Source organism: Perna viridis, chromosome 2 (assembly GCF_037379345.1).
Source record: "Perna viridis isolate PV_CMFRI_1.1 ecotype Kerala chromosome 2, ASM3737934v1, whole genome shotgun sequence".
Taxonomy (NCBI): Eukaryota; Metazoa; Mollusca; class Bivalvia; order Mytilida; family Mytilidae; genus Perna; species Perna viridis.
The window spans coordinates 62,501,836-62,529,555 of NC_142446.1; the positions used below are offsets into that span (position 1 = coordinate 62,501,836).

A 27,720-nucleotide genomic window follows, 5' to 3' on the forward strand; every position below is an offset into this window, starting at 1 on the left:
CTTTTTTTAAAAGAGTAATCAAGATTATAGTGAAAATCACAGTGCAATCCAAGGACAAAGACCAGACATGGAAAACAGACACAGCAAAGAACATAAAGTAACTGAAATAATACATACAAAGTAACAAACGTAAATAAGCAACTCGGACTCCATTTAAACGGGGATCACGGACCAGGTGCACCGATAGGGTAAGCATTCTCTGCTTTTCTAAAAATGTGAAACAGAAAATTTGTTATGAAAGGTTATGTGGCTAGATAAATTATTTTTCATTCTTTATTGTGAAATTAGTATTCGTAAAGTTATCTACAAAATCTTCCGCCCCTCCATCAGAATCAAATGGTCATCGTCTTACTCTGAAAAAAGCCTTATTATTTCAAAAAAAAATTTTTCTATGTACAAAAATAGCAGTCACTTAAATATTGCAAATTTGATGACTTGTACATGCATGTCATGGGCTAAACTCTCATCAGTAGTATTAAAACTAAATATATGGGAATTTTAAGAACATCTTCTTTGAAACTAATCTTTAGATTGTAACCAATCTTTGTATGAATGTTTCTTAATGTAATTTTAACAATCCTTGTGTGTGTGTGAAATTTTGATCTGGCAAAAAACATGGCCGTTGTTACTAAAAATAGACCATAGGGATCAAATTGTAGAATTATGCAAATAACTCAAAAACAAGTGGGTTAGCTAAAATCAGGTATGGGTAAAATTGGTCGGCATAAGTTATTGGTCCTGAAATGGATTTTTTCCCGAATTTTATATTTCCAACTTTGAAAATCTTCTCCTCTTAAACTACTGGATGGATTGAAACAAAACTTTGCATGAATGTTACGTTGAACATGTTTAACAATTTTTCTGTAGGGATTTCTGATCTTTCGAAAAACATGGCCACCGTTACAAAAATATATCATGGGGTCAAATTATAGAATTATGCAAATAACTCAAAAACAGTTTAGCTAAAATATGGTATGGGGTAAAATTATTCAGCATGATGGGCTTATGCCCATATTTTCAGAAAGATCCATTGACGAATAAATTAGTTATTGATCCTAAAATGGATTTTTTTCCAGAATTTTACATTACCAACTTAAAATTTTCTCCTCTGACACAACTTGACTAATTGGAACCAAACTTAGTATGAATGTTCATTTGGGTGTCCTGCATAAAATTGATATGGGGATATTTGATTTGTCGAAAAACATGGCCACCGTTACTAAAAATAGAACATAGGGGGGGTGAGACAGTAGTATTTCGCATTTATCTCCAAAACCGTTAGGTTTAGCTATATTCTGACATGTATAAAAGTGTTTAGCGTGATGGGATCTATCTGTGGTCAAATTTTCATTCTAATTTATGAAGCCATGTTGGAGTTATTGCCCCTTTTCGACGTTTTTTTGCTATTTTTAATGATATTTCTTTAAAAAGTCTTCTCCTCTGACAATACTTGACGGATTGGAACCAAACTTAATATGAATGTTCTTTGGGTATCCTACATACAACTGATGTGTGAATTTTTGATCCGTTGAAAAACATGACCGTTGTTTCTAAAAATAGAATATAGGGGGTCAGGCAATAGTTTTTTGCATAAATTATCTCCAAACTCGTTAGGTTTAGCCAAACTCTTTCAATTGCTAAAATGATCCTTATTATAATGCCTTCAAAAGTCTTCAGGGATCCAATAGGTCAGGCGGCTCCTTGTAAGAGTTATTGCCCTTGAAAGATGAAACAATGACTTTTTTCACAGTTTTCAGCAAATATCTTGCAAACTATAATAGATAAAAAAAATGCTAAAATGATCCTTATGATAAGTCCTACCAAAGTCCTCTTGAGTTAAAATTGTTGGACAACTCCGTGTTAAATATATTGCCCTTGAAAGACAAACTTTAACCAGTTGAGCGATTCAGGCTCCTGGGAGCCTGTTGTTTCAAGTGGCATTAATCGGCTTCTGTACTCTTTTAATGCTGCTGAAGAGCGGTAACTCTTTGAAACACGCGTAGATTATACTTCATACTTAAGTTTGCAATATTTATTGCATTTTAGTATTTTGAACATGTACTCAAGATATGAAATCCATTCGTCTAAATTCCTTTTTATGTCTTATTTTCATTACTAAAATGATAATTTGTCATTTTGACTATCTTTATATTTTTCTTTTAACAAACCAAATCCGGGAATAACACGGATTTATGTTCATGGTTAACCAGTTGTATGAAATCAAGTGAAAATCGGTCATTTTCTGTTCATTGATTCGATAAATTCTTTCACATACATGAAATGAGTTTATTTTTTTATTTATTATTTATTTTGCGAAACCCATTTTTTACAGCTGACCAAATATGTATAGTTTAAACATACTAAGATGAACAAGATGAACTTCAATGTAAAAGAAAATAAGATATACATGTAGTAAGAAACATTTGAAAGAGTAATTAAGGGAATCAAGGTTATAGAGTTCATGATGACGACCATAAAACTTCTGTAGTGATGACTTCAATCTTGTAGCAACATAACCCTGTTCCAGAAGCCTATTTGTTAGAGTTCTAGCGCTACACAAAAAGTCTGCGTAGATTTGGCAAGTTCTGGCATAATGTATGAGTTGTGATATGAACAGTCCATACGCAGGTGCTGACGGGATGTTGCCACAGATGAAAGGAAACTTGACAATTTTGAATGAAAAGTCATCACGTTTAGAAAAACAGTAGTACAAAAACAATTAAAAATGTAAAAACAGGAAAGGTCACTTTATAGTTGAAACGAAGTAAAGCTGTTTTAGTTGTATTAAAAAAATCGAAATTTATAACAAAATGACGCCATGTAGTAGTTAAAGATATTACCAAGACAGATAGTACTGCTACAGTCCATAAAAACTTGCATCATGCGACTCCATTATGTTGCTTTAAATGATACTCAGTAATTTATGCTGGATATGCAATAACGATGCAAATATATAATTGAGTCCACAAATGCCACACGTTACATGGTCTTAATGATAAAAATGCAATATTCTACAAACATTAATGTTAATTACCATGTACTCTGCATTTGAAAACAATAAAGATATTAAAACAGTCAGCTAATTAAGATTGATAAAACCAATTTTAATCAACGACATTTTTTGTCATTCATAAATTACGTCTTATCAACATACATTGTTCTATTTTTCACTCAGTTTGAATTCAACCGAAACATTTAGAATGGTTACGAAGTGCATTTTAATATGAATTGGAAATTCACGAAAAGCCTTGTCTCACTTGAGAAATCTCACCTTCATCAAATGTATATTTCTAAACCACAGCTAAGAAAAAAAAATGTAATTCGACCCTTAAGGTGTAATGTAATTGATGCAGGTATTCATGCGTATAAACAAAAGCTAGAAAATTTAATCGCCTCATTAGTTGTTTTGCTTTGTTTCCTACATTGCTGATGATAGATGTTGTTTTCAGAAGTACATGTTAAATTTCTATGTATATTTCATATAAATATGCAAATTTTTAATGCACATATTAACGCATTACAATCTGTGAAATATTGTACATTGTGCATAATATAAACATTTGTATATATGTTGTGGTCATCACACCTCCTATTATATTCTTATGCGTGTTTTTATGATCATTGATAAAACAATGTGTCATTAATTGTACAAGACAATATTATAGTATGACAAATGAACATATATCCCTTCATGTACGATACGTCATTTGCAATTCAACCGTCAACCATGTCAACACACAAAACGATTGGAAATAATTATAATAAGGACTAATATATCCAATTCCATGTTATTTTATTTTAATTCTCTTCGAATTTGAAAGGTAAGTTGGTTTATTTAGTAAAAAATAAACAGTTGTTTTCGAGGGTGTTCGACAGGGCAGCCCAATCAAGTATCTTATATTCAGATTGTAAAAACCTTCAAAGTAATGCAATTGGGCATGCAAATGAAAATGAAAAAAATATAAATTAATTGAAAGGTGCAATGACTTAAGAGCTATAAAATAAAGTAGTTTTTATTGACTGTTTTTTTTTTTACTTTTAAAGATATTCATTTATAAAAAATATAGATAAATGATGTCGGTAGTTTCTTTTCAGGCTAGTGAAAATATGTTGTAAAATTAAGCCGCCACTTCGAATTACGGAATGTTAATTTCTAATAACTATACAAGATTATAAAGAAAGAAAAATTAAATCGAAAATAACATGCATTTGTATGTACCAATTCACCGTGTGATCGAATATACTTATTGCTTAATTCAAAAAAGTGGATCGTGGAAAGAATTTGTATTGACCGAGACGAGTTCATATGGTCTATGTTACATACGGTTCATGGTATTGTCTTTCTAATTATGTAATTTGCCTCTGGCAAGTGTGAAAGAGTTTTTAGAGTTATAAGAATTCGTAAACAAAATTGCAAAAAAGCAATTATTAGTTTACCTACAGGTATTATACACGATTGTGGTTTATATTGACATACAAAACCGAAGTCACGCCAAATAAAAAAATAAATCAATTGTTGCATTGTCTTCAAAGCTAAGGGGAAGTTTGTTCTCTGCGTAGTATCAAAACACATTTTTTTAGGATAGGAAACCTCAGTGACGATAACCACCGATAAAGTGATTTTTTCCCAACATTGTTTTTATACAACACGTTCCTATAATTTAAAACATAAAATCATATCGATTCAGATGACAATTATGTTTGCTTTGATTTTTTTCTCATCGAAATCAAGGAAATATTTCCCAAGCTAAACCTAAGTAAACAATGAACTGCTGTTAAGCTTTTCATCTTTTTACACATAATCGTTTTATCATTACCGACCTTTCTTTTGAGAATTCGGCCTTATTTTCGAACCTTCAATGTAATTTTCATTCGGGTCTAATAACCAATCATGACTTTTTTATGGGGTTTAAAGATGGATACGAGCTGTCGCAAGAGAAGGAACACGAAATGATTAATGAAATATATTGAACCTTATAACAGGAAGGTGCTTTGATAGCACTAAATCATTCTATTGTGTAGTAATCTGCATTCTGATAAGAGTGTTTCGTGTGTTTTACTCCTTGGCACTGAATACTGAAAAGATCATATCCTACAAATCAATTTTGCTTGACAACATTTGAAAGAATAACTTTTCAAAACATTATAATTTAAACTATTAATATTAGACTCGATACTTTTTCGGAATTATGTTATAATTAAACAATTTATACAAAACAAAATAATTATGATATCAAAGGATACGATAACACCACACGTTACGCATGGCTGCTACCGTGTTCTACCATAAAATACGCCCTTTTCATCCCGGCAAGAGGTTAATAAATGATTCCATTCCAATCGCGATCGATTTAATTTGTATTTTTTTCTGAGTATGATAAAAAGTATATGATGAAACAATACAAAATAAAAAAATAAGTTCAGAAAAACGTCGACCATAATTATTCGAATTCAAACATTTTAACATAAGAAAAAGGTCTTTGCGATTACAGTTAATGTCAACTGACATGACAATGAAATAAATTATATCTATCAATTATATAAAGAATGGAACACGTAACTTCAATCACAATTCTTGAACCCTATTTGTCAAGTCATCAGTTAATTACCAGATGTGTTAAAGATTTTTTTGTTTAACTGAAAACGCTCCGTGTCGACACAGTCAGTAGGCATAGGTTTTATTACTTCCAAAACCTATTCGGTAAGGTATATGTATATATTTGGTCTGCAGTTCCGGCATTATAAAGAGCCAATCGTGTTTGCCAAGGTCAATGACCTTTTTAATTCATTATTATTTGAACTGGACAAAGTTCCGTCATATTCCACCTTTATACATAAATATACATGGATCTGCTATTCATAGATAAATATATGATGCCGCATAACGAATTAGTTTATTATATGTACCTAGTTAATTCAATCTGGTCTTGGGGGAGTTTTAAAACTTGTTGCTTTGAATTTTTCATCAAGTGTTATTCATTATGTTCCTCAGTTATCTCGATGACTATTGAAAATTCCTGTATTCGTATGCCAAATGTTCTGGTTACAAAGGCCATAAAATTGAGGCTTCAAATATGAACAATGTCCAAAAGCAACTGGAAAACCTTACCGCATTTTAAATATTAGAAAAGCAAAACGTATAAATACAGTTTTTAATCTCTTATCAATATATTTTGTCTGTTTGGTATATTTTTCCCAATTGACATAAGAAACCATTTCAGTTTTTGTTGAAAATCATGAAATCATATTACGTTTAGCATATGCGTTAACATCGATTCATTATGAATGAGAACACAATGTTCATAACGAGAATGTATATGGTGAATATTTCGAACAACCACGCCCGAACGTACTCCAGACACATTAAAAGTAAACTGAAGCGAAAACGAAACAAAATACAGAGGCTAGATATTTCTGACTTGGCACAGGCGCAAATAATCACCTCGGGGTGATCCTAGTCCTCCCCCTTTAAATCTGTCTCCTGTTACACAATATTGCACATTTAAACACACCTAAAAAGAGTCCCTTGTTAAAATAGAAATAAAGAAACTGATTATACCTACACAAATGCACAAAAAAGGACTACTAACAGTTAACTGACATACCACCTCCAGACCAGTTTATACGTACAAAAAGTTCTGTCCTCACCAAATGTGATGTCAATTCCAATTCTTCCCATGCTGGGTGAAGAAGCACGGTACATCACAATTCAACAAAAAGAACATAACCCGTGTCATGTCGAAAACTGCATTTAAATATAGTGTGTTAGTTTTCATCTATAGACCCTATGCTTAACGATTTGACAATATCATAACTATATCCCCTATGAATTAGCCTTTTCAATGGTTAGTAAACTGTTTGGGGGTTCGTCTGTATTTGAGAGTAAGTTCCTTTTATCGGTTGAAAAATAACTTTATACGAGCTTGTGATATCGAAAACATGATGTAATAATTTCTCGGTTATGGTAAGATTTCTTTCGTAATAATCCGAATTGTCACACATATGGGGAAATGGAACCATTTTGTGATAAGTAAACAATGATGGTGAAAAGGATATTTAATAATAAGGAAAGAAAATTCTTCCCTTTTGTCGCAAATTTTTGTATGAAGTTTACAAATATTGATATGAATACAAAGATAAAGAAATGGACATTCTTTATTATTAATATTTGCTTTACCAAAGAGAGGTATGCAGGATGTACATTTTTAGTAAGAAATATTGAAGTCATTGATATTAAGAGTCAAAATATCGTCCAGATTTTTTAAGGTGTTATTACATTTTTCTACCAAATGTTGTTTGGAAGGTTCAATATTTATTCTAGCCAAAAACTGTGATTCGTAACAAAACAGGAAGAGGTCCACAATACGTGGTGCACAAATGGTCCCCGTGGAATTGCAATAATATGTTTAAAAAAGCGTGATTGTATACATATTGTATAGTGTGATTTGGTTGTTGCAACCAGGCAAAATGGTGTCTGTCAAATGATTAGTATTTACAGCATATTTGTGTGTATGTTGTATAGAAAGCAAGTAGGCATGTTGTTTTGTGCCCACATAGAAGGCTGATACTATGGTAATTGCGGTCATGAGTATTATGCATAAATTCCACTTCAACGCTACACTAACCTTCAGAGGAGAGGAGTACCATAAGTACAATATATATATATTTGTATAAACAGTAATATGCAATACTATGATGTAACTACAGCACATATGTCAACTGTCAGGGAAGACACACGCAAACATTAATTTAAATATTGAAATTTAGCTTTAATGTAAAGATGACGTAAACTAGGTGTAGGATACAGACAGCATAATAAACATATCAAAGAGTCGTCTAATTACACTTTTATAACATATCTGTCTGAAAGATTTGCCTGGCGTAAACCAGCTTACACTACCATAGGTAATTGTCAGTGCAAATATTCTTTCGAACAAAAATACAAATTAAGCACATCAACTTACCTTTGAATATGTATTGTTTAAGCTCAAAGTGCATATGAATGTAAGTAAGTTGGTTATTCCTAATACTGGCAACCCAGTTTTGTCCTTTATCTTGATTTGTTTCCCTTGACTCAGACAAAGAATAACATCAGTTTGATTAAAGTAAGGATCCTATTCACATTTATTGACCAATTAATCTATCATTGATACATTATTGTTATCTCAAGAAAAAGGTTTTTATTTAAAGGACTTATTTCCCTTGACTCAGAGAAAGAAAAAACATCAGTTTGATTAAAGTGAGGATCCTATTCACATTTATTGATCAATTAATCTGTCATTGATACATTATTGTTATCTGAACATCATGAATGTTCTCTGACTACAGATTGTTCATTTTGAATAAATAAAATTTCTTAATATTAAAAAAAAGCATTTAATGTTTAAACATAGTCCTGTTTGTTACACATTGATATGCATACTTAATTTGAGAATGATTTCAAATGTGACGATAATGATATTTTATTTAGATTTAGTAGATTCCGGTGTTTTATTTTATTTTATTTTGTTTCATGCATTATTCTGGATATTGTCTTAGTGGTGTAGTCTGTTTTCCCTATTTAGTCGTTATTCTTTTATTACATTCTTTTGTTTACCATTCGAGTTCTGGTTCCAATGATATATCCTTTATTTGAAGTACAGATTTTCAGAAGTTAGCTAAAAAAAACATGTTTATTTTCCCTGTGGTAAGTTATGCAATGAATGAGGGACCAAATCATACGTAAAGCTTTGGTACGGTCTGTAGGTTTCATACCAGCAATATAATATAATCATCCTATGTAAGAGAGAGTTACATCAGTTATAGTTAATGCTCTCAATTTTTTGTTGCGTCTTGTTTTCGTTATTTCTCATTACATATATAAATATACATTATCCATTTTATCCGGTTCTCTACATTGAGTATTTTCTTGTTATCACATTCTTGTCACGATTTTTGATTTTGACTTATTTCAATTGTCCCATTTCGTTCTGTCGATATTCAAGTAATATTATAAGAAATAAATAGCAGTACTGCATGTTACAAATAAGTAATGTTTAACAAAATAGAGGCACTTAAGTAGGTAGATCTAGGGTAAGGTACATAACTCTTGAAATCAGTGATATGTTTGTATCATATCCAATTTCACGAAAGCCTTTGAAACCTTCGTTTGAAACAGAATGAAATCAGTCCAATTTACTTTGATGTTTACATGAGATTGATGTAAAATGGTATAGTACTGACGTTCCAATGTTTTTTGAAAGATATGTCCCTTACCCTAGGCCTACCTCCTTACATAGAAAATAACATATTTGAAAAATACAATTAAATATGATATTTAACCAAAGGTGAAATTTTTTTTTCAAGAAGTGAAATTTGTTAGCCATACCCATTCACATTTATCAAATGGCCACAAGCATCCCTGTCACGTTACAAACAAGTTCATCACACTTTCAATGCTATCTGCGAGGTGGGTTTTAGAACATGTTTGTTGTATGTTATCGATAATCCATAAATAAAAACACAGTTATAAATGTCACTTGGTATGGACTTGTTCCATTTTATTAGTTAGACAGTTACTATCCTGTAGTTTGAGATAGAATCATATGTTAGTGCGTGGGGAAAGGTAGAAAACAGTACCATTGTATCACATCCGATTGCTATATAATAAAAGATAAAGTTCGAGGTTAAATTAAAAAAAAACTGTTGAGGATATGTAAAAAATAACCTCTTCACAGTCTTCGTAAGTCCTATTGCCGTTCAAATTCTATCTATCTATCTATCTATTACTGATGTGAACCAAAAAGATCGACCATATTAACCTTTGACCTACACGAATGATTTGTACAAGGACATATAAAGTATATTCAACATTTATTTTGAAATTATGAAATGTCCGAAAGTGCAATATAACACAGTAGATTTTTTTAATGTAGCATAACGACTATAGTATATCTAGTATGTATTCATTTTTTCTTTCAGATGGTTCGTTTTGGTATTAGTGCTTTCGTTTTAACAATTTACATATTACTACAAGGAACAGTAGAAGCAAAATTAAAAAGAGGGAGGTACCCACAATTTAATGACTTTTGCACAGAAAAAGATGTTTACGTTGGAGTGCCATGGGATTGCTCGGGATATATTCAATGCCAACAAGGCAATGGAATAAAAATGACATTTTGGTTAGAGTGCGCGGCAAATTTATATTTTAGTTTAAAGCATAAGACATGCATGTGGCCAGAAGATGTCGAAAATCCTTGTCCAAGAGTCAGGGGTATGTATCATATATATAAGTCAACATTATCAATATATCATCGTATACTTTTTTGCCATTCAAGGATTTGATAACTGACCAAGTTGTGAATATTTACTAACTTTCGGACAGTTTGTGCTATATGAACAGCAAAACATACAGTTAATGGGCAACCTAGACTCCACAAACACAAAGCTCCAATATATACTTTTCAGTTTGATAGAAAGGAAATATCTCTGCGAGGATGGTCATAAGAGTCAGAGTAGATTCCCGTGCAAATTAAACTAACATGGTTGCAAATGTTCAGTATCTTAAAAGTCTTACAAGCTTTAGAATTCTAATTTTATTTTCAACTATATCTGTGAACAATGTTAACACGATTTTAGGTACCTGCTATGCATAAACTCTTCACATTACATCATCTTGCTACCTTCTAAGTAGATACGTCACGAACCGTGTCTCGACAGTCCACTTTCTAAGTCAATAAGTCACCTGCGTCTCATTTTATAGTGAATAGTAATGCCCGAGAATTAATTTCAAATTAGCTAATTGAATAAAGCCAGATTCGTGTTCTGTTAAATGTTTATTGCACAATTATGACATTTTTATGAATATTTTGTTAAAAGTCGCCTTTTGTTTGTACATTTAGGTGGTAAACTTATGTAAATTTAACATAGTTAAAATGACATTTTCACAAAATTTGTAAAAAAGATGAACACGCTTTTTTCATCAATTACACATGATTGTAAATTGTAGTGGAATGCAAATGAAATTAACAATAAAAATCGTGATGACACTAATGGTTGTTGTAAACACGTCAAAAAGTTTTATTTTTGCAGAATTTATCTTTTTTTTATTATTATCAAGCTATACTTATAAATGTACAAAGCGCATTTTGACTGAAGATCCTCATAATATTGTTTTTAATTAACTAAAATGGAATGTAAAACTACTTGGAGAACAATATTGAAACTTTAAAATGTTTCATAAAGCGTTTGTATCCAAAGATGACATCAGCTTTTTAAAGAAAGTATTTTGTTAGCTTATTGCAAAAGAATGCTGTTCGACTTCTAGTGATAGTAGACCTAAAATACATGCAAAACATATAACGGCATGTCAATTGCCTTTTGAAAATGTTAATTAATTTTTAATAGTTTACATACAAAAAAAAAAAACAGAGAAAATAACACTTTTTAGTTTAATGAATAATGAATCAGGTCAGCTGGTACAATTGTCCAATTTCAAAATACTAGAAACATCTTAGCATTAAGGATAGTAAAGATATTGTAATTCAAGGTATTAAGGTGACATAAACATTTTTGATTGAAAAGCCTATTTGATAAGTGTACTGAAGAAAAAAATTGTCACGATTTGAACATGGCTCATTGTTCACAAGAAGTGAACACCAAAGGAGACGGCTATTCATTATTTTATTTGTTATATCTTAACCTAAATACATAGATTTGAAATTCACATTGTTTTAATTTTACTGGTCCGTTTCTTGGATAAAGTGAAAGGCATTCTTTGCAGTCGTTGACATTAATCTCTTTTGTCTATATGTTTTTTTGTTTGTTTTAGTAATGCAAATACAATTTATTCCAATTAAGATTTTAACTTAATTAAGAAAATGCATATGTTACCATTGCTAATTATATATTTACACATATCTGAGTATCATGCATGTAGTATAATAAACGTTCTATAAAGGCACTTCGAATGTCAATTTAATGCTTTCGATCGCTTAGTACGGTCTTGCTATTACCATATCTCCGGGTCATGAACCTCAATACGATCATAACACCAATAGGTGACATACAAAATAAAACTATCATATATATACTACTGTTAGTGTTTAGTTACAACTGTATATGCAAAGAACATGCATTATGTGAATACATTACGCAATCAATCAAAACACGCACATAGAAAATATATACAGGTAGATATATACTTAGTATTCTGACAGCCAGGCAACGACTGTCATTTGTCAAAAAACTCTATTGTGATATACAACTATACTAGAATAAATTCAGTGTTATAGACAACTCTATGTTATTTGACAAATAGGTTGCAAGAAGGAATTTATCATTCCGATTGAAAATTGTCATTTAGATATCAAAAAGTTATTTCTGATTTGCATACAAAATATAGGTCAAATAAGGATGCGTAATGAATTAATGTATAGCAAACGTACAATCAAATTCTGTTTTGCACATGCATAGGTTATTGCGACTGACTTAAACGATTGAAATATGTCATTAACCTACATATCAAAATTTCCATTTTGTATTGGTACAAGAGCCACATCACATTAGCAAAGTGTTTCTGCATCTAAAATCTGTAACTTAAATTATTTCCCGAAATTATTACAAGACAAAACATCTACATAATTCTTCAACAATATCTACTCTAAATAAAATGTTCATGTTTTTTTTTCATTGAATTTAAATTTCAAGATAAAATAACTCCAATTTCCACATACATTGAACGTAATGACTTTTTTGTAATTCACATAGATTACTCTAAATGTCAGTTTAAAGAGGACGAATTTTCAAAAAGTAGAAAATTTGGCACATTAATATATTAATGGTTTTCAATTTAATATTATTTAGTACCCATAAACAAGTAGTAGAAGTTCCTTTATTTATCAAATTTATAACCACATATTAACAATTCCAAACAAAGGACAAATGATAAAAAAATAATAATTTTTTAAGAACATCATAGCAATGTAGAAATGTATTTGTAGTCCCGATTTATCATACTTTGATAATCTTGCATAACCTTGGTGGTATGTTGCTTCTTTATCCATTTATGTATCATATTTAAACGATTTAGAATACGCTGAATACAAATACATAATATTCGTTATCTGAGCGACAGGGTTAGAGGTATACCTAAACAAAATCCACGTTGCAACATTTGCTATATCAACAGTTTTAAGAAATAGCGTTTTCATATATATAATATATATAATTTGAATATTTTTTAAATACAAAAATACATGCCACAAATATTTTCAGAAATACAGAAGTTACAGTTAGTCTACTACTGTTGCATTTGTATTTTTTGTACAGTGATAATTCTTAAAAAAATATCTAATGTTACAGATGTTGTCAAATCTTACTGTCCACAATATAAAAAAGCGAAATTACTCCATGAAGATAGTTGTGCTAGGTATTATGACTGTGGCGACATTGGAACAGGAGCTGAACCTTACCTGAAAGAATGCCCTTATCCACAGCTTTTTAATCCAGATACACTTACATGTGATGACTATAAATATGTTGATTGCCAAGGGAGGAACAGACCAGTTACACCTTGTAAGTTGTAGTTCTCAGATAACAATTACTTTTTAGCTTTTTTTTTTAGTTAGAAAACGCTTTTAGAAATAGTAAAAATATTATTATGTCCTAAATCTTTACTATTGAGAGTCAAAATACAAACACAATCAGTTCATCTATTTAACACGTTTTTATCATAAAATGGTCGTATGATATTTTTCATTGGTTTATCTAAAGTATATCTGTTTTTCGTGTATTCCTATTTGTAGCCATGTGTGAGACGTTTGTGGCGTCACAATAAAACGTTTTATGACGTCCTGTAAATTCAAAGGAATAGTTTAAAATTGGCATACTAATTGCAAAATTTACTTAAAATGTGCAAACAGAATCAAAGACCGCTAGAAGAGTGGATCAATTTTGTGACAGTTTGATTGCATCATTACTGGCTATATTTCAGGTGACTATACGCTAAACCAGTGTGTAGGACCCGATTGCCCACCATGCGAATCACAACAAGAGGGTTGTCAAGGGCAACCAAATGGACCAATAGCATACCCTGGTCGTCTCCTCACAGAATACTACCTCATATGTCTCAACAACAAAACACGTGCCATAAAAACTTGTGCTGAAACAGAAGTATTCGACCCAATACACGGAAGATGTACTATTGACCTTGACCCAAGTAGGTTATAGCATCAATTATTTTAACAAATTATTTAGGAGTTTTATTGATGCATCTTGTAATATAAAAATATGAGGGGAAAAAGGAAGTAAAGTTTCAATAAGAGTAATTATTTTCGGTGTACACGAATTGACTAGATTCAGATATATGGTAAAGAATTTTGTAATATGGAATGCAAATATTCAAAACCTAAACATATTTATAGTTTGCTTAGTTGTAATTTGTTAAAAATTTACTTTAAAATTTATGGAAATACATTTTACCATAAACATTTGCCTGGTTTCCAGATAGTCCTAAATACTTATAGATGGATAACTCGCCATATACCATTTGACATTGACCTTTAACGTAAATTAAAATTGTTCGAATTTTATTTTTGGTAAATGGGTTATCATGCACCTATGTGATAACGTGTGTATTGTTGTAGTAACAACCGTTTAGACATGATCCTTAACAAAATTTGCCAAGACGTGATATGGGTATACAACGGCATATAGATCAATTAACTTTTGCTTCCTTACAAAATTGGTTTTACATTTATTATGATAGGACAATGCATTAATAAAGAAAGAAGAATATTATCCATTGACACCCTTCTATTATACTTTTCAGTGGCTCTTGATGTTTATTGCGCATCCAATGTAGATGCAAAATTAGGCCACCCTAGAATATGCTCTAGATATTATGACTGCAGATTAAGGAATGCCAGAGAGAATTACAACAGGTTTGAGGGGGAGTGTCGATACCCTCTATTGTATTCTGAAAGATACCAAAGATGCATAGATTTTACAGACGTACAATGTGGAACCAAGATTGAACCGAAGTCTCCATGTTAGTAAAAACGTCTTATAAAACATTTATACAGTTTACAACTGAAGTTTATCTATAATAAAATCAATATTTTGCATTAGAACCGGAACATTGATATAGTTTTCTCCAAGGAGAAATTCACTTTGTGCAGATCAATCAAGAAAGATATTAAGTTAAATGCCATGGACGAATCAAGCAAAAGATGGCAATAAGTGATCTGTGCATATCTTTCCTAAAATATATTTTGACATTTTTTTTCTGAATTCAGTTCAGAAAATATTTTCAAACATATATCAAATGAATCGTTTAAACGCTATATTGGATACACAAATGCTACCTAGTTAAAACAGGTGACATTTCACCTCTGCATGACTTTTAGAAAGAACAATACTTTTATATGAAGTTTGTACTCTTGCGTTTTACCGTTTACAAATTTCATGATTACAATTGGATCGTGCATGTATTTCATTTGATTTATCGTTTCCTTTGTCAAAAGTACTTTATTTTCAAATGTTACATGTGAAGTATTGTCATAAACATATCCATTGTGAACGGTTTCAGGCGAATATGGTCAGGATGCTTGTTTTGGCAGTAATTGTCGATGTATTGGCGGTAGCCTTCCATCCTGTATATCCTTGCCTGATGGTCCTAATCCCTATCCAGGATATCCTAATAGATACATTGTTTGTCGGATGGAGAGAACCATCGAAACACGAACCTGTACTGCTGGTGAACAATTCTCAGCAAACCTTAGAGGTTGTTCAAGCACCGGATCAGGACTGCCAAATGGTAATGCATTCATTGTTTTATTCCTTATAGTTTAACAGAGTAATAATTGTCATCCCCAAGTATTCGAAGCTCGATATTAACATAGTATTGCATATAATTAACCGAAGGACAACATGATATTTCCAAATGGTTACGTAAAGGAAAGGTTTGTTTGTTTGTTGGGGTTTAACGCCCGAGCAGCAATATTTCAGCTATATTCAGGCAATGCACATGACGTGGATGATAAAATAAACATGAAATGATGATGAAATGAAAAATGGGACGGGACACAAGGACAATGGGGTCGACAAATTTTGATTGCCACTGGAAATAGGGAGAGGTGGGTAGGGTCGGGCAATTTAGCCTCCTGTGTCGGAGCCCTAAGGTTCCTACTCCGGGAGAATACCACACGCCTTTTACGACAGGCTTAGCTCTGCTGCAGGCCTATTCTTTTAACACCCGGACCTGCACGGGTCGTAAAGGAAAGGGTTTCCATATCTCCACAACACAGATGTTTAGTAACAAAGTCGACTGGAAAAAAAGCAATCATCATTGTATTATTTTGATGTAATAATATCATAAAGACACCCTAAATCTGAATTTACTTATCTTCGAATTATATTCATAGATGTTCATATATTTATCATTGCAGTGGGTGTACCAGATCCAAGCGTTCAACCAAGACCACCTGTTGACCCGACTAGACCGATACAACCACCCGTTCGACCACCAGTCCGTCCACCCGTACGACCGCCTGTCCGTCCACCTGTGCAACCTCCAATTCCACCGACTCGACCACCCGTAACACCACCTCGTCCTCCTGTTCAGCCGACCCGTCCACCTGTAATACCTACACGTCCACCAATTCAACCACCAGTACGACCGCCAATTGGACCTCCTGTTGGACCACCCTCAAGGGGGCCTTGCGTAGGAAATCCACTTGGTATTTTTCCTGATCCTGATACTTGTGCTAGGTATTACAACTGTAGTCAAAGGGTACAGTATCCCGGCCTTAGCTCGTACCAAGCCGAATGTCCATACCCTCAGCTCTTCGATGACCAGATGGGCTATTGTAATGATTTCCCTGCAGTGAACTGTGGTAGAAGATATGAAGCCATGTCTCCATGTAAGTAAAATTGCAGATTTTGTAAAAGACCAATGCCCAAAACAGATAAAATATACCGTGACAGCCACAAATCATATAGACAATACTGTTCCTCTATTACATTATAGGTCAAATTGTTAGGGAAACATATAATTTGTAAAGGTTGTTCTAATTTCGCACATTTTCATTTAATTATTTTGCTAAGCTTTGCAATGCAATTTGCCTAATTTCGTTATATATTACCATTAACATAAAGTTTGTCATATTAAGGTGACTATGCTACAACTCGTAATTCCTGTACTGGAGAATCCTGTTCTATTCCATGTGAAGAGAGATCACCATCTTGTGTTGGCATGCCTGACGGAAATAATACATTTCCGGCAAGGGAGTTAACACCATTTTACATAACCTGCCTCCGAAATAGAACATTGTCAGTTGGAATTTGTAAATATGGAGTATACGACCCTACCAAAAAGTATTGTACAACAGATCTGGACCCCTGTAAGTTGCATACAATTCATAACACCAAATATTTGACTTAATGTACTATTTCAGTTTTGAAAAAAGTAGGAAAAGTTTTTAAAATAATCTTATATGTTTCCATAACATTTTACTAAAATGAGACATTTGTAATAGATAAAACATGAAGGAAATTAAAACAACTAATTATCTGAGTTAAATTGAGAGTAGATTCAAACAGAACAGATGCGAGAAAGAGTGGTTATATGATTAAATGGGCAAGATTGTTTTACATTTTTTCTTAGATTCTGTTCAAGTTTTCTGTCAAGACAAACCAAACATCAAATTTCCACATATCGCAAACTGTGCACGTTATTACGACTGTGGTGCCACTCAAGATGATCCTGTATTCGGGAGGTACCAGAGGGAATGTACATACCCAACACTGTTTAATATAGACATGTTGAAATGTGTTCCTCCTATGCAGGCGGATTGTCAATGGAGATATGAACCTAAAGATCCTTGTAAGTACTGCGCATGCCTTAACAGCGAACCTCTGTGACATATATTAAACATTATATAACGCAGATTATGCAACTAAGCATAAAGGGTTATCAAAATTATATTAAGATAAGACAAAGAGTTACCTAGAATAAATAAGAACAAGATTGATATAGACCATTCGGCCAGCTAGGCTATATAAAAAAATATAGCTTTCGCTGGCCGGGTGATTCCTCCTCGTAGGATTAATGACCCGGCCAGCGAAAGCTAGATATTTTTATATAGCCTAGCTGGCCGAGTGGTCTAGGGCGCTTGATTTTGTGCAGGCGGTGTTGCCATAGATGTCACAGCGGTACGAGTTCGAGTCCCGCGGAGAGAACGACCAAAAATTTGCATCGCAAATTTGACAGTTCTAACATCGTTGGGAATTTTTCATTTTTCAGACCTTTCTATACGTTTACATATCTTCCCTGTATCAATTTGATCCCATGGAGCAGTGTAAGCTTGTCGTAAAAGGCGACTAAATAGTGCTCAGAAACCTAGCCGGGGGCTAGGCACTCTGCCCACAGAGCAACTTGATGTGTGCCCCAGGTGGTGGTATGGGGTATCCCTGGCGTGTTACATGATGAGGTTGTCAGGCTATAATACCGCAAACCATAGTGGTACACCGTGTTATGAAAGATGCCACGTTCCTTGCACGTTACAGAACCCTGCTGTGGTATTCGATATGAGTAGGAATCTTTGCGCTCCGCCACAGGAGGCTAAATTGCCCGACCTTACCCATCCCTCCCTTTTATCTTGTGGCAATCAAAATTTACCGACCCTATTATCCTTGTGTCCCATCACATTTTTCATCATCATCAATTCATTTTCATTTTATCATCCCTTTCATGTTCATCGCCTGAGTATAGCTGAAATATTGCTGCTCTTAAACCCCAGCAATCAATCAATCAATCAATCATTTAACAAAACAGGTTAAAAATTAGAACACAATGATATAAATGTTTACAATTATAGAAAAATTACAATTTTTGTTTTAAGTCACTTATGTAACTCTTCTCTTTGACCAGTAAAGACATATTTGTTATTTTATTTTCTGTCGGTATCGTTACATTTAGAAATCGTTTTTACAGGATGATAAGAATCTAACACTGTAATAAATAGTTTTTCCCAAACTATCCCAAATAATTTTAAAGCTAAATAGATACACATAAATGAAAATTCAAGCGCGCTAATAACATTGATTGTTGCTCTTCAGGTGGTTTCCTTGGGAAACAACGATGCGATGCATCCAATAGAAACTGTCAGCCTTGTGTTGACACCATTAATATATGCGCTGGAACAATGGCGGGTAATGTTGCTATTCCGGGCAATTCAATGGAATATGCTGTTTGCAAACGAGGCAGATTTTTCGCAACCGGTAGTTGCGCACCGTACAAATATGAACAAACTACCAAGTCATGTGAAACCGCTCAAAACTCATGTGAAACATTACAAAATGGCAAACACCCTATCAAAAATTCCCAATCGAACTATGTACTCTGCTTCAATCAGAATGTTGTTGAATTCGGTAGCTGCGATCCTCATCTGTATGATGCCCAAACACAATCCTGTGTACAGAGAAAATCTAAATGTCATGGACTAGCCAATGGGAGATATCCAACACCAAATATCTTCACGTACCTAATCTGTGAAAATGGCATGGAACTGGGAGAAGGTGAATGTAGCCCATTAGTTTTTGATTCAAGAACTTCAACTTGTGTCCAACCTGAATTTTCCTGTGCTCGGCTACCTGATGGCAATTACGGTCATTCTAATGGTGTTCATTATTACACGTGTTCACACCAAAAATTCGCAGGTAAAAGTTCTTGTCAATCAGACGTTTTTGATTTTCTAGAAGGAAAATGTATGCCAGGTGTTTGTTCCGGAAAACAAAATGGTAGATATGCTGTTCCCGGAAGTGACGTCCATTACGTATCATGTGAAAATGGACAAGTTGCCAAGGTCAGGCGTTGCAAAAACTACAAGTTCGACGAATTTACAGGAAGATGTACTAAACAACCAAGCTTTTGTCGGGAAAGACAAAACGGATGGTTCCAAATGCAGGAGATATTTATTTATATGTACTGTTTGGAGGGAAAACCATCACGTATCACAGTCTGCCCTGCTCAAATATTTGATACTGTCAACGGAGTTTGTCTAGAAGGATACGTCCCATGTAAGACTGCACATCGCTTAAATTGATTATCTTTGCTTAGCTGCTATATGCTAATGTGCACTATATAAACCGCTTGATGTAAATAATCACAAGGCTTGCTCAAAGAACTACCTCTTGATAAAACGTTTGAGAATTAGCGTATTCAATCACATGGTATTGATACATATGCCTGTCGCTAGCTTTAGGCTTTCATATTTGCATGACATACTCGATTTTATATAGCAATGCACAATTGGCTATTTTCTGCACTTATTCTGGAATACATGTGTTGGTAAAATACTGTGGTGATGTAGCTATAGCGTTTGAATTTCTGTTGGCTATGATCGGATTTCATTCTGCTTTTATGGGCTGACTTTTTAGTATTAAAAATCAAATTGATCCTAGCCCTTTCCACTCGATTTCGCTTGTTTTGCACTAACCATTTTGTAATCACTGCATAAGAAATACAAAAAAAAACTGTTTTACTGACCTTCTAAAAGAAAGCAAAATCATGATCATATACGCATGTGCTGCATTAGAATATTTTAACCAGAGACTTTAAAGTCAGGTTATTGCTGAATGTATGATGTCTTAAGACAGGTGTGACTGTATAATGCCGTTTTGTTAACTACAATACATATTTCAATTAGATGTACGATGTGCAAGCAATGTGCTAGAAATGAAAAAGCCCAAAATGAACAAAAATGACAAAAATAATATACTTTCTGCATTGCCTATGACGAACCATACTATAGGGTATTTTTTTTACTATATATAAATATCTGCTCACCTTCGTCTGCTTGATTTGTTTCGTTACTTCATTTTCTTTTGCAAAAAACTGTTTTCATAGTTATCATGGGTAAAGGTTGTCCGGTAAAATACACACTTGAACTTCATCAGCTTTAGCTTTAGAATATTTCTTTTACATCAGCTGATCCAGCAACATTCTGTGAGATGAACCCAACAGCCATAATGATCCATCCAGACAGCTGTGCCAGATATGTAGACTGTAGGAATCGGAACACACTTTTAGGGAACTACCAAGAGGAGTGCTCCTATCCAGAGCTCTTTGATAGCTATAATAGCTCGTGTAAACCATACAGGGAAGTCAAATGTGGTAACAGACCGGAGCCAAAAGCACCCTGTAAGATAATATACCCTAATTATCTATTATCAGTTTTTTGACAAGATAAAAGTTTAAAATTTTTAAAATGTACGCGACAAAATTTTTAAACAGAGTATACATCTAATACGATTCCAAGGCCGTCTGTTGTAAAATTAATTTTAAGAAAACAATATTTTCATGCCAACAGCTTTCACAATTGATATATTTTAAGTACCAGTTAGACAGGAGGTGATTCGTGCAAGTCAAAATCCCGCCGAATTCAGTTTTATTTCTTGTTCAGAAACAGTTATAAATCAAATAACCAATCGTAGTTTTTCATTTGGGGGTTGCACTTTAGATTGTACGTGAAATTAGCACTTTACAAGAGTTATCGTTCTTGATTTGGTTTGATTTGGTTTATTAAAGATTTGGAGATTAAAGTGTATTTTTCTCAAAAGTACAAATCTAAATACAGAAAGGACTATTGTCACATGAAAATATAGCATACAATGTATGTAGACCAAAAAGCATCCTCTGATACATGGGTCACCATGAATCACCTTACCACAGGCAATGACTGAATTTTATATGGACTGGTACTTTAATAAGTTAGATATAGAACACTTATAATCACAAGTTGTGATAAATGATGGACGAACAGAGGTTACCTTTCTCCTTCTCCTTCTCCCATGTATCTGACCCCTTTCTCCTTTCTCAAACTCCATCTTTCCCCGTCTCTTCTTCCCAGTCCGCCGTCCCATATATCATTTATTGCATGATTTTCATACTCACTTGTAATATCAGGCGGTTATGAAAAACAGAAGATCTGTATGGAACCCTCATTAAACTGTCCCCCATGCGAGCAAGACAACCCTACCTGTGTTGGTAAACGTGACGGAGCTCAGGCAGTACCTAATAAACCAGAGTATTTCATGCAATGTAATGACGAACGTACTATCAGTGTAACTCAGTGTCCACCAACGGCGCCAACGTTTGACGTTACAACAGGATCGTGTATCGTCACGCTTAATCCATGTAAGTAGAGATTGACATTTCATTTTTTGTTGGCTTCTAGTTTATTAGTACTTGACAATTCGTTATTACAATGACCAATGCAGTCCATTTTGAAGATTTCTAGGCTCACATTTTAATTTGTTAATTAAACGTTTTTGTCCACATTTAATAAAGGGGTTTTACTTTGATACTTTTTCAATTTGAATACCACCATGATGGTTTCATACTTTGGGTTTAGAGTACTTATCGCCTGCATTTATTTTTTATTCATCCTTTGTTTTCTTGCATTACTTTTGCCTTGTTTTAATACAATGAAATTTTATACACCTCTTTTTATTTTTGGTTTTAACTTACTTTCACGAGAATTTTACACTACCTGAACCGAACCCGGGAAAAGCCGGAAAACTGTGTACACCAAATATCTTATGAAGTTAACCCATACCAGTTTCAATGTATTTTGAGCCTGTGTAAACCGAACGTAACTTTTAGTCCAAAATTGGTTCTCCTTTGACAAGCTTCTACGTATTATTGTATGTTTTATATCAAAAGTGAACCCGGGACCATACTGTGACGCTAATCCATCAGCGGTTATACCCCATCCAGATAACTGTGCTCAATATATCGACTGTCGACAGAAAAACACACCACTGGGAAACTACAGACAGGAATGCCCTTACCCACAGCTTGTATCAACCTCAGATACCATGGGAACGCCATGTCAAGATTTTCAGAATGTTCAGTGTGGCACAAGACCTGAACCTAAGAATCCATGTTAGTAATATTAATGTATCGGTGCTATGTATCTCGTGTATGGCACGCGAAATGAACCAAAACCCCGCTATATATGGGATAACTATGTGCGTAGTAAGATATTTTTGTATGTATGAATCGGCAGTCATTGATTCATATATATCTATCTCGTATTTACAACTATCTTATGATTTTTTTTTAAAACAAAATCATATATGATGTGAAACTGAATTGATCATTATTTATGGATATTACAAAATCGATATTTAAGTACCGTGTACATGTATATCTAGCCAGTAATGTGAATTGCTCTTATGTTTCATATACATGCATATGATTTTTATATTTTTAGGAAGTTGAATCTGTGATGAGGCTGGTTTTGATATGCATGACTCTTCTCCTTTCTACTGCGTATACCAAATATTTCGTAAATTATCAATTTTAGGTGACTATGAACAAAACCTGATTTGTATGGACCCATTAAACTGTGTACCATGTGACCAGAGATTACCAAGCTGTTATGGTGTTCCTGATGGTAACCAGCCCTTCCCCGGAGAACCTAACAAATACATCGTTTGTCTGTCTGATAGAACTATTAGGACAGAATCATGTGAATTGGGACAGTTTGATCCTATCAGAGCTGCTTGTTCTGTCAAATTCGATCCAGGTACTTTGAAATAATCATAGTTTAAAGGGAAAGACCACCTTTGCATTAAGTTAGGCTCTTATGATAAATCATATCCACGTAAACAAAAATAAATAACCTTTAATGCAAAATGCGCTTTTATAAAATGCTCAAGACTATACAAAGTTCGAAATACTTGAAATATAAGTGGATAGCCATCTTGCAGAACTCTCCTATCTGAAGGAAGATCACAGTCAGACTTTATTGATTTTGACCGATAGCTTCCGATTGTCTCATGACGTCACTAAGTCGGTCTGATACCGATACAAGTACTGCAAATAATATGTAAACAAAAAATATTCTGTAAATATGTCTACAATCCTGTTTATCTAATCACCAAAACATGATGACTTGTCAAGCTTACAATTGTACGAATGATAAAAGAGAAATATTCTAGGAGATTTTTTACCAGCCACACGAACATTCTTCTGAAGTAGACATAAGATTTTCCTTACAAATACTAGTCATCTGGCTGCAAATCCCGTTCTTCGTCAATGATGTCTGACATTTACTTACATGTTGTTCCTCAATATCTTCTACTATTTATTTTGGGTTGAAATTATAGGGGAAAAGTCCCAAATTTGCGATTTCTTCGGACATCGTTATCACTTACCTATTTACTTTCACTTTACAAACCGACTTCGTGACGTCACAGTTCAACCGATCATGCTGGCGTCCATAGGCGCGGGAAATTGAAATTTCCGAACTATAAATCTCGATTAATTAATAAAGGAAAGGAAATTATTTTGTATCAGTTTAATTTGTATGAATATTTAACAGATTAATTTCGATCTTTATGACTTACACAATAACATGGTCTTCTCCTTTAACCATTTCTTCAAATACCGAATGTGTGCTACACGTGTTTGTACATGTACTAAAGTGCATAACAATTCGGAAGAATATGATTTCTTAGTTTTTGGCATAATTTTAGGTATGTATGTGATTTTTATCCCTCTGAAATAATATAATTTTATACCCTTTTAATGTTTTGCGCTAATATGTACAACCTAAATACGCGCATTATCCCTTTTACTAAGGCACCCCTTGCATTTAAATCTTTTATGCTTTTAAAAGGACAAACAAAATGCCACAATTTCCACAAGATTTTGTTCATACGATATTATGACAATCCACATTTAAAGAAGAAGCGCCTTATAATATCGGAGCTAATGTAAATTAAAAGACTTCCTATTCTTTACAGATAACCCTAAAGCATACTGTAACTTCAACCCAAGAGCCAAGATGGTAGACCCAAGTAATTGTGCCTTGTATTACGACTGTTCTCAACCTGGTTCCAGTGCCAGTCCGTACAAGAAGGAATGTCCTTACCCACAATTGTACTCAACAGTCACACAGAAATGTGAATCGTTTACATCCGTACAATGTGAGGGACGATTTATGCCAGTAGAACCCTGTAAGTTACAAAAACATATGATGGTAAAAAACTGATATTTATTGTTATTTCTGTCTTGCGTATGAATAAAAACCGCACTATTTTTGTATCAATTTTCCAATTTATTAAAAAAAATCCAGTTTGATAATAGCAAAAATATTTGGGTTCCAAACACGAAAAATGATTTCAGTTTAATAAATCACTGGTATTCTTTATTTTTAAAATATTTTAATAATTATGATACACACAAAATGGATGGTTTATGTTTCTACGTTATTACGTTAAAAGAAAAAATGTTATATTTTTTTTTATTGTACAACAATTTGAAACCAATCACCAAATATTTGACGCGGGGGTTTAAAGTGTAAGGGGTGTACTGCATTCATTTAAGCAAAGGGGTACATTTGTACCTATTCTTTATTCTTTATTGTTCCTACACCACTGATCGAAATTTCATTAACTTTCACACAATTGTTATTAAATATTTGAATCATGCACCTCCTATTTTGAATTTTGATCCAATCAATTTAGAGGTCGAAACTTCAAAAGGGCATGTTATCTATTGAGGAAGTAGAGTTGTCGAGTTAGTGAGCATTTCTCACATGTTTTCTAGTTAAAAGGCAATAACAAAATTACTGAATTGATTTACTCAAGGTCAAAAGGATTAGTCAAAAGGAAAGTCATTTCAATGAGTAGCAGTATCAAACGAAATGTTGGAAACCATGGCGATGCTCCCGATACGAGTACTTAAGGTGTAAATGGTGGGTTTAACCAGATTTCATAAGATATATCTCCCTCTTTCATTCCGTGACTTTGGAAGAATAATCAATAACCCAATACTATATTGTGGTTATAGGTCAGTACGTACAAAACCGATGTAGTGCTCCAGGAAGCGGACCAGCACCAAACTGTGAGCCTTGTGTTGAAAGATTACCATCTTGTGTCGGACTACCGGACGGAAATAACACGTTTCCCGGTAGAGCTAATTCGCCATATTACATTACCTGTTACCTAAATAGAACTATCTTGGTCAGGACATGTGTTGAAGGAATATATAATGCTGACACTAGAGTTTGTATGGCCACATTAGATCCAAGTAAGTTAAGTCAAAATTAATTTATATTCACTTTTACAAAGAAAGTCTGGTGCTCCTACTTATATTGTTTAATCTAATGAAACGCACAAAAATTTAGAGGCAAATATAAAATTAATATATATATGCATAATCTTCCTGGCTTCATAAGCGAAAACAATCAATAATTTTTGTTGATATTCCATTGTTTATCAATTCACAGCAAACCCAGCCATATACTGTAGAAATTTCCCTCTAAGGAAGGTAGAACACCCTACAAATTGTGCACAGTACTTTGATTGCTCCAAACCAACCGGGAAATATGGCGCCTATCTCTACGAATGCCAATATCCACAACTCTTCAACACAGAGACCGGAAGTTGTGTTGTATTTGGGAACATTCGATGTGGTGCCAGATATATGCCACAAGCACCTTGTAAGTTTAAATGATATGTTTGTTTCTTGTTTTTAATTTAAAGCCGATATCATTATTGATTTTATGATTCGACAGTTGACGTTAAATGATTTACAGTACGTTGTGCAGCACTCAAGAAAATAAAAGTATACATGTAAGAAAATAGTTTTTTGAGCGTCACATTTGGAACAAATGAACAGATTTTAAGTTAACAACGTTTGTGCGTCTCATTTAAATGTTTTTTTTTACTTTAGAATGAACTTGTTTGTGTTTTTATATCTATATTTTGAATAACTGACAATATTTGTACTTCAATTTCAAGGCGAGTATCAAGCAAACAGATGTTCTGCTGCCGATGGACCAAGCTGTGAACCATGTGAACGACGACTACCATCTTGTGTCGGTAGATCGGACGGTAACAATACGATCATAGGACGGGAACTCACAGCAGACTATGTCGTCTGTTTCATGAACAGGACGGTCAGTGTCGAGACATGCCCAGTCGGATATTTTGATCCATCTGTTGGTGAATGCAGAACAAACATTGGAGCAGGTATATTTGTCCTTCAGTTATAACTAAAGACATTTTTGTTTGGAAGGAATCTGTGAAAACTTGTTTCCTTTGATGTTTATTGCATACGTGTGTAATGGTTTTGTCAAATTTAGATATATATATATCAATTTAGTTATTATCCTGTCCTGGACAAATGCATGCAATAATTTCAACTTAATATAAAAGTTGAAATCTTCTGCTTATCTTAAAACTTCATCCTTGATCAAATATGCCCAACATCTAAGAAAGATCTAAATTGCTGTTACATTTGATTTTATGGTACTTCTATTGGAATATTTCAGCTGCTATAAGGGCATTCTGTACAGCCAACCCAGGAGTTATCCGTGCCAACCCAGTTAACTGTGCTCAGTATTTTGATTGTGGTGAAGCTAGCATAAGAGCCCGTACTTTCCTCAGAGAGTGTCCTTACCCAATGTTATTTGACACAGTGAGCAACACGTGTCAGAACTATACATCTGTTACATGTGGAATGAGAAGAGAGTTCACTGCACCATGTGAGTGGCCATTCATTTTGTTGTGTTTTTTAAAAGATTGAACATTTTTAAATGGCGCATAAAAGGATGATTTAATTTAGTTTGCATTCTTTTTTTAAACTAGAAATGAATATTTTACATGTATTTGGTAAACATCTTTGCTTTCTAGTCGGTTTCAGAAATTATTGACAGCATAAAG

The 27,720-nt window shown here is 33.5% G+C and overlaps 1 protein-coding gene across 1 annotated transcript in view; it reads left to right on the forward strand.

Annotated features, from left to right (window-relative positions):
• Nucleotides 1-3,530: 3,530 nt before the first annotated feature.
• LOC148626390 (uncharacterized) overlaps nt 3,531-27,720 on the forward strand; it is a 29,217-nt gene continuing 5,027 nt past the window's right edge. Inside the window, exons 1-19 of the mRNA XM_088570348.1 lie at nt 3,531-3,821; nt 9,961-10,252; nt 13,342-13,554; nt 13,973-14,197; nt 14,810-15,028; nt 15,569-15,796; nt 16,428-16,901; nt 17,151-17,381; nt 17,645-17,863; nt 19,099-20,058; nt 20,969-21,181; nt 21,947-22,177; nt 22,706-22,927; nt 23,352-23,573; nt 24,796-25,008; nt 25,844-26,083; nt 26,283-26,495; nt 26,797-27,027; nt 27,330-27,542. Of these exons, the coding sequence (XP_088426474.1) occupies nt 9,961-10,252; nt 13,342-13,554; nt 13,973-14,197; nt 14,810-15,028; nt 15,569-15,796; nt 16,428-16,901; nt 17,151-17,381; nt 17,645-17,863; nt 19,099-20,058; nt 20,969-21,181; nt 21,947-22,177; nt 22,706-22,927; nt 23,352-23,573; nt 24,796-25,008; nt 25,844-26,083; nt 26,283-26,495; nt 26,797-27,027; nt 27,330-27,542 (5,059 nt within the window). The 5' untranslated portion in view covers nt 3,531-3,821. The remainder of the gene's footprint in view (nt 3,822-9,960; nt 10,253-13,341; nt 13,555-13,972; nt 14,198-14,809; nt 15,029-15,568; nt 15,797-16,427; nt 16,902-17,150; nt 17,382-17,644; nt 17,864-19,098; nt 20,059-20,968; nt 21,182-21,946; nt 22,178-22,705; nt 22,928-23,351; nt 23,574-24,795; nt 25,009-25,843; nt 26,084-26,282; nt 26,496-26,796; nt 27,028-27,329; nt 27,543-27,720) is intronic.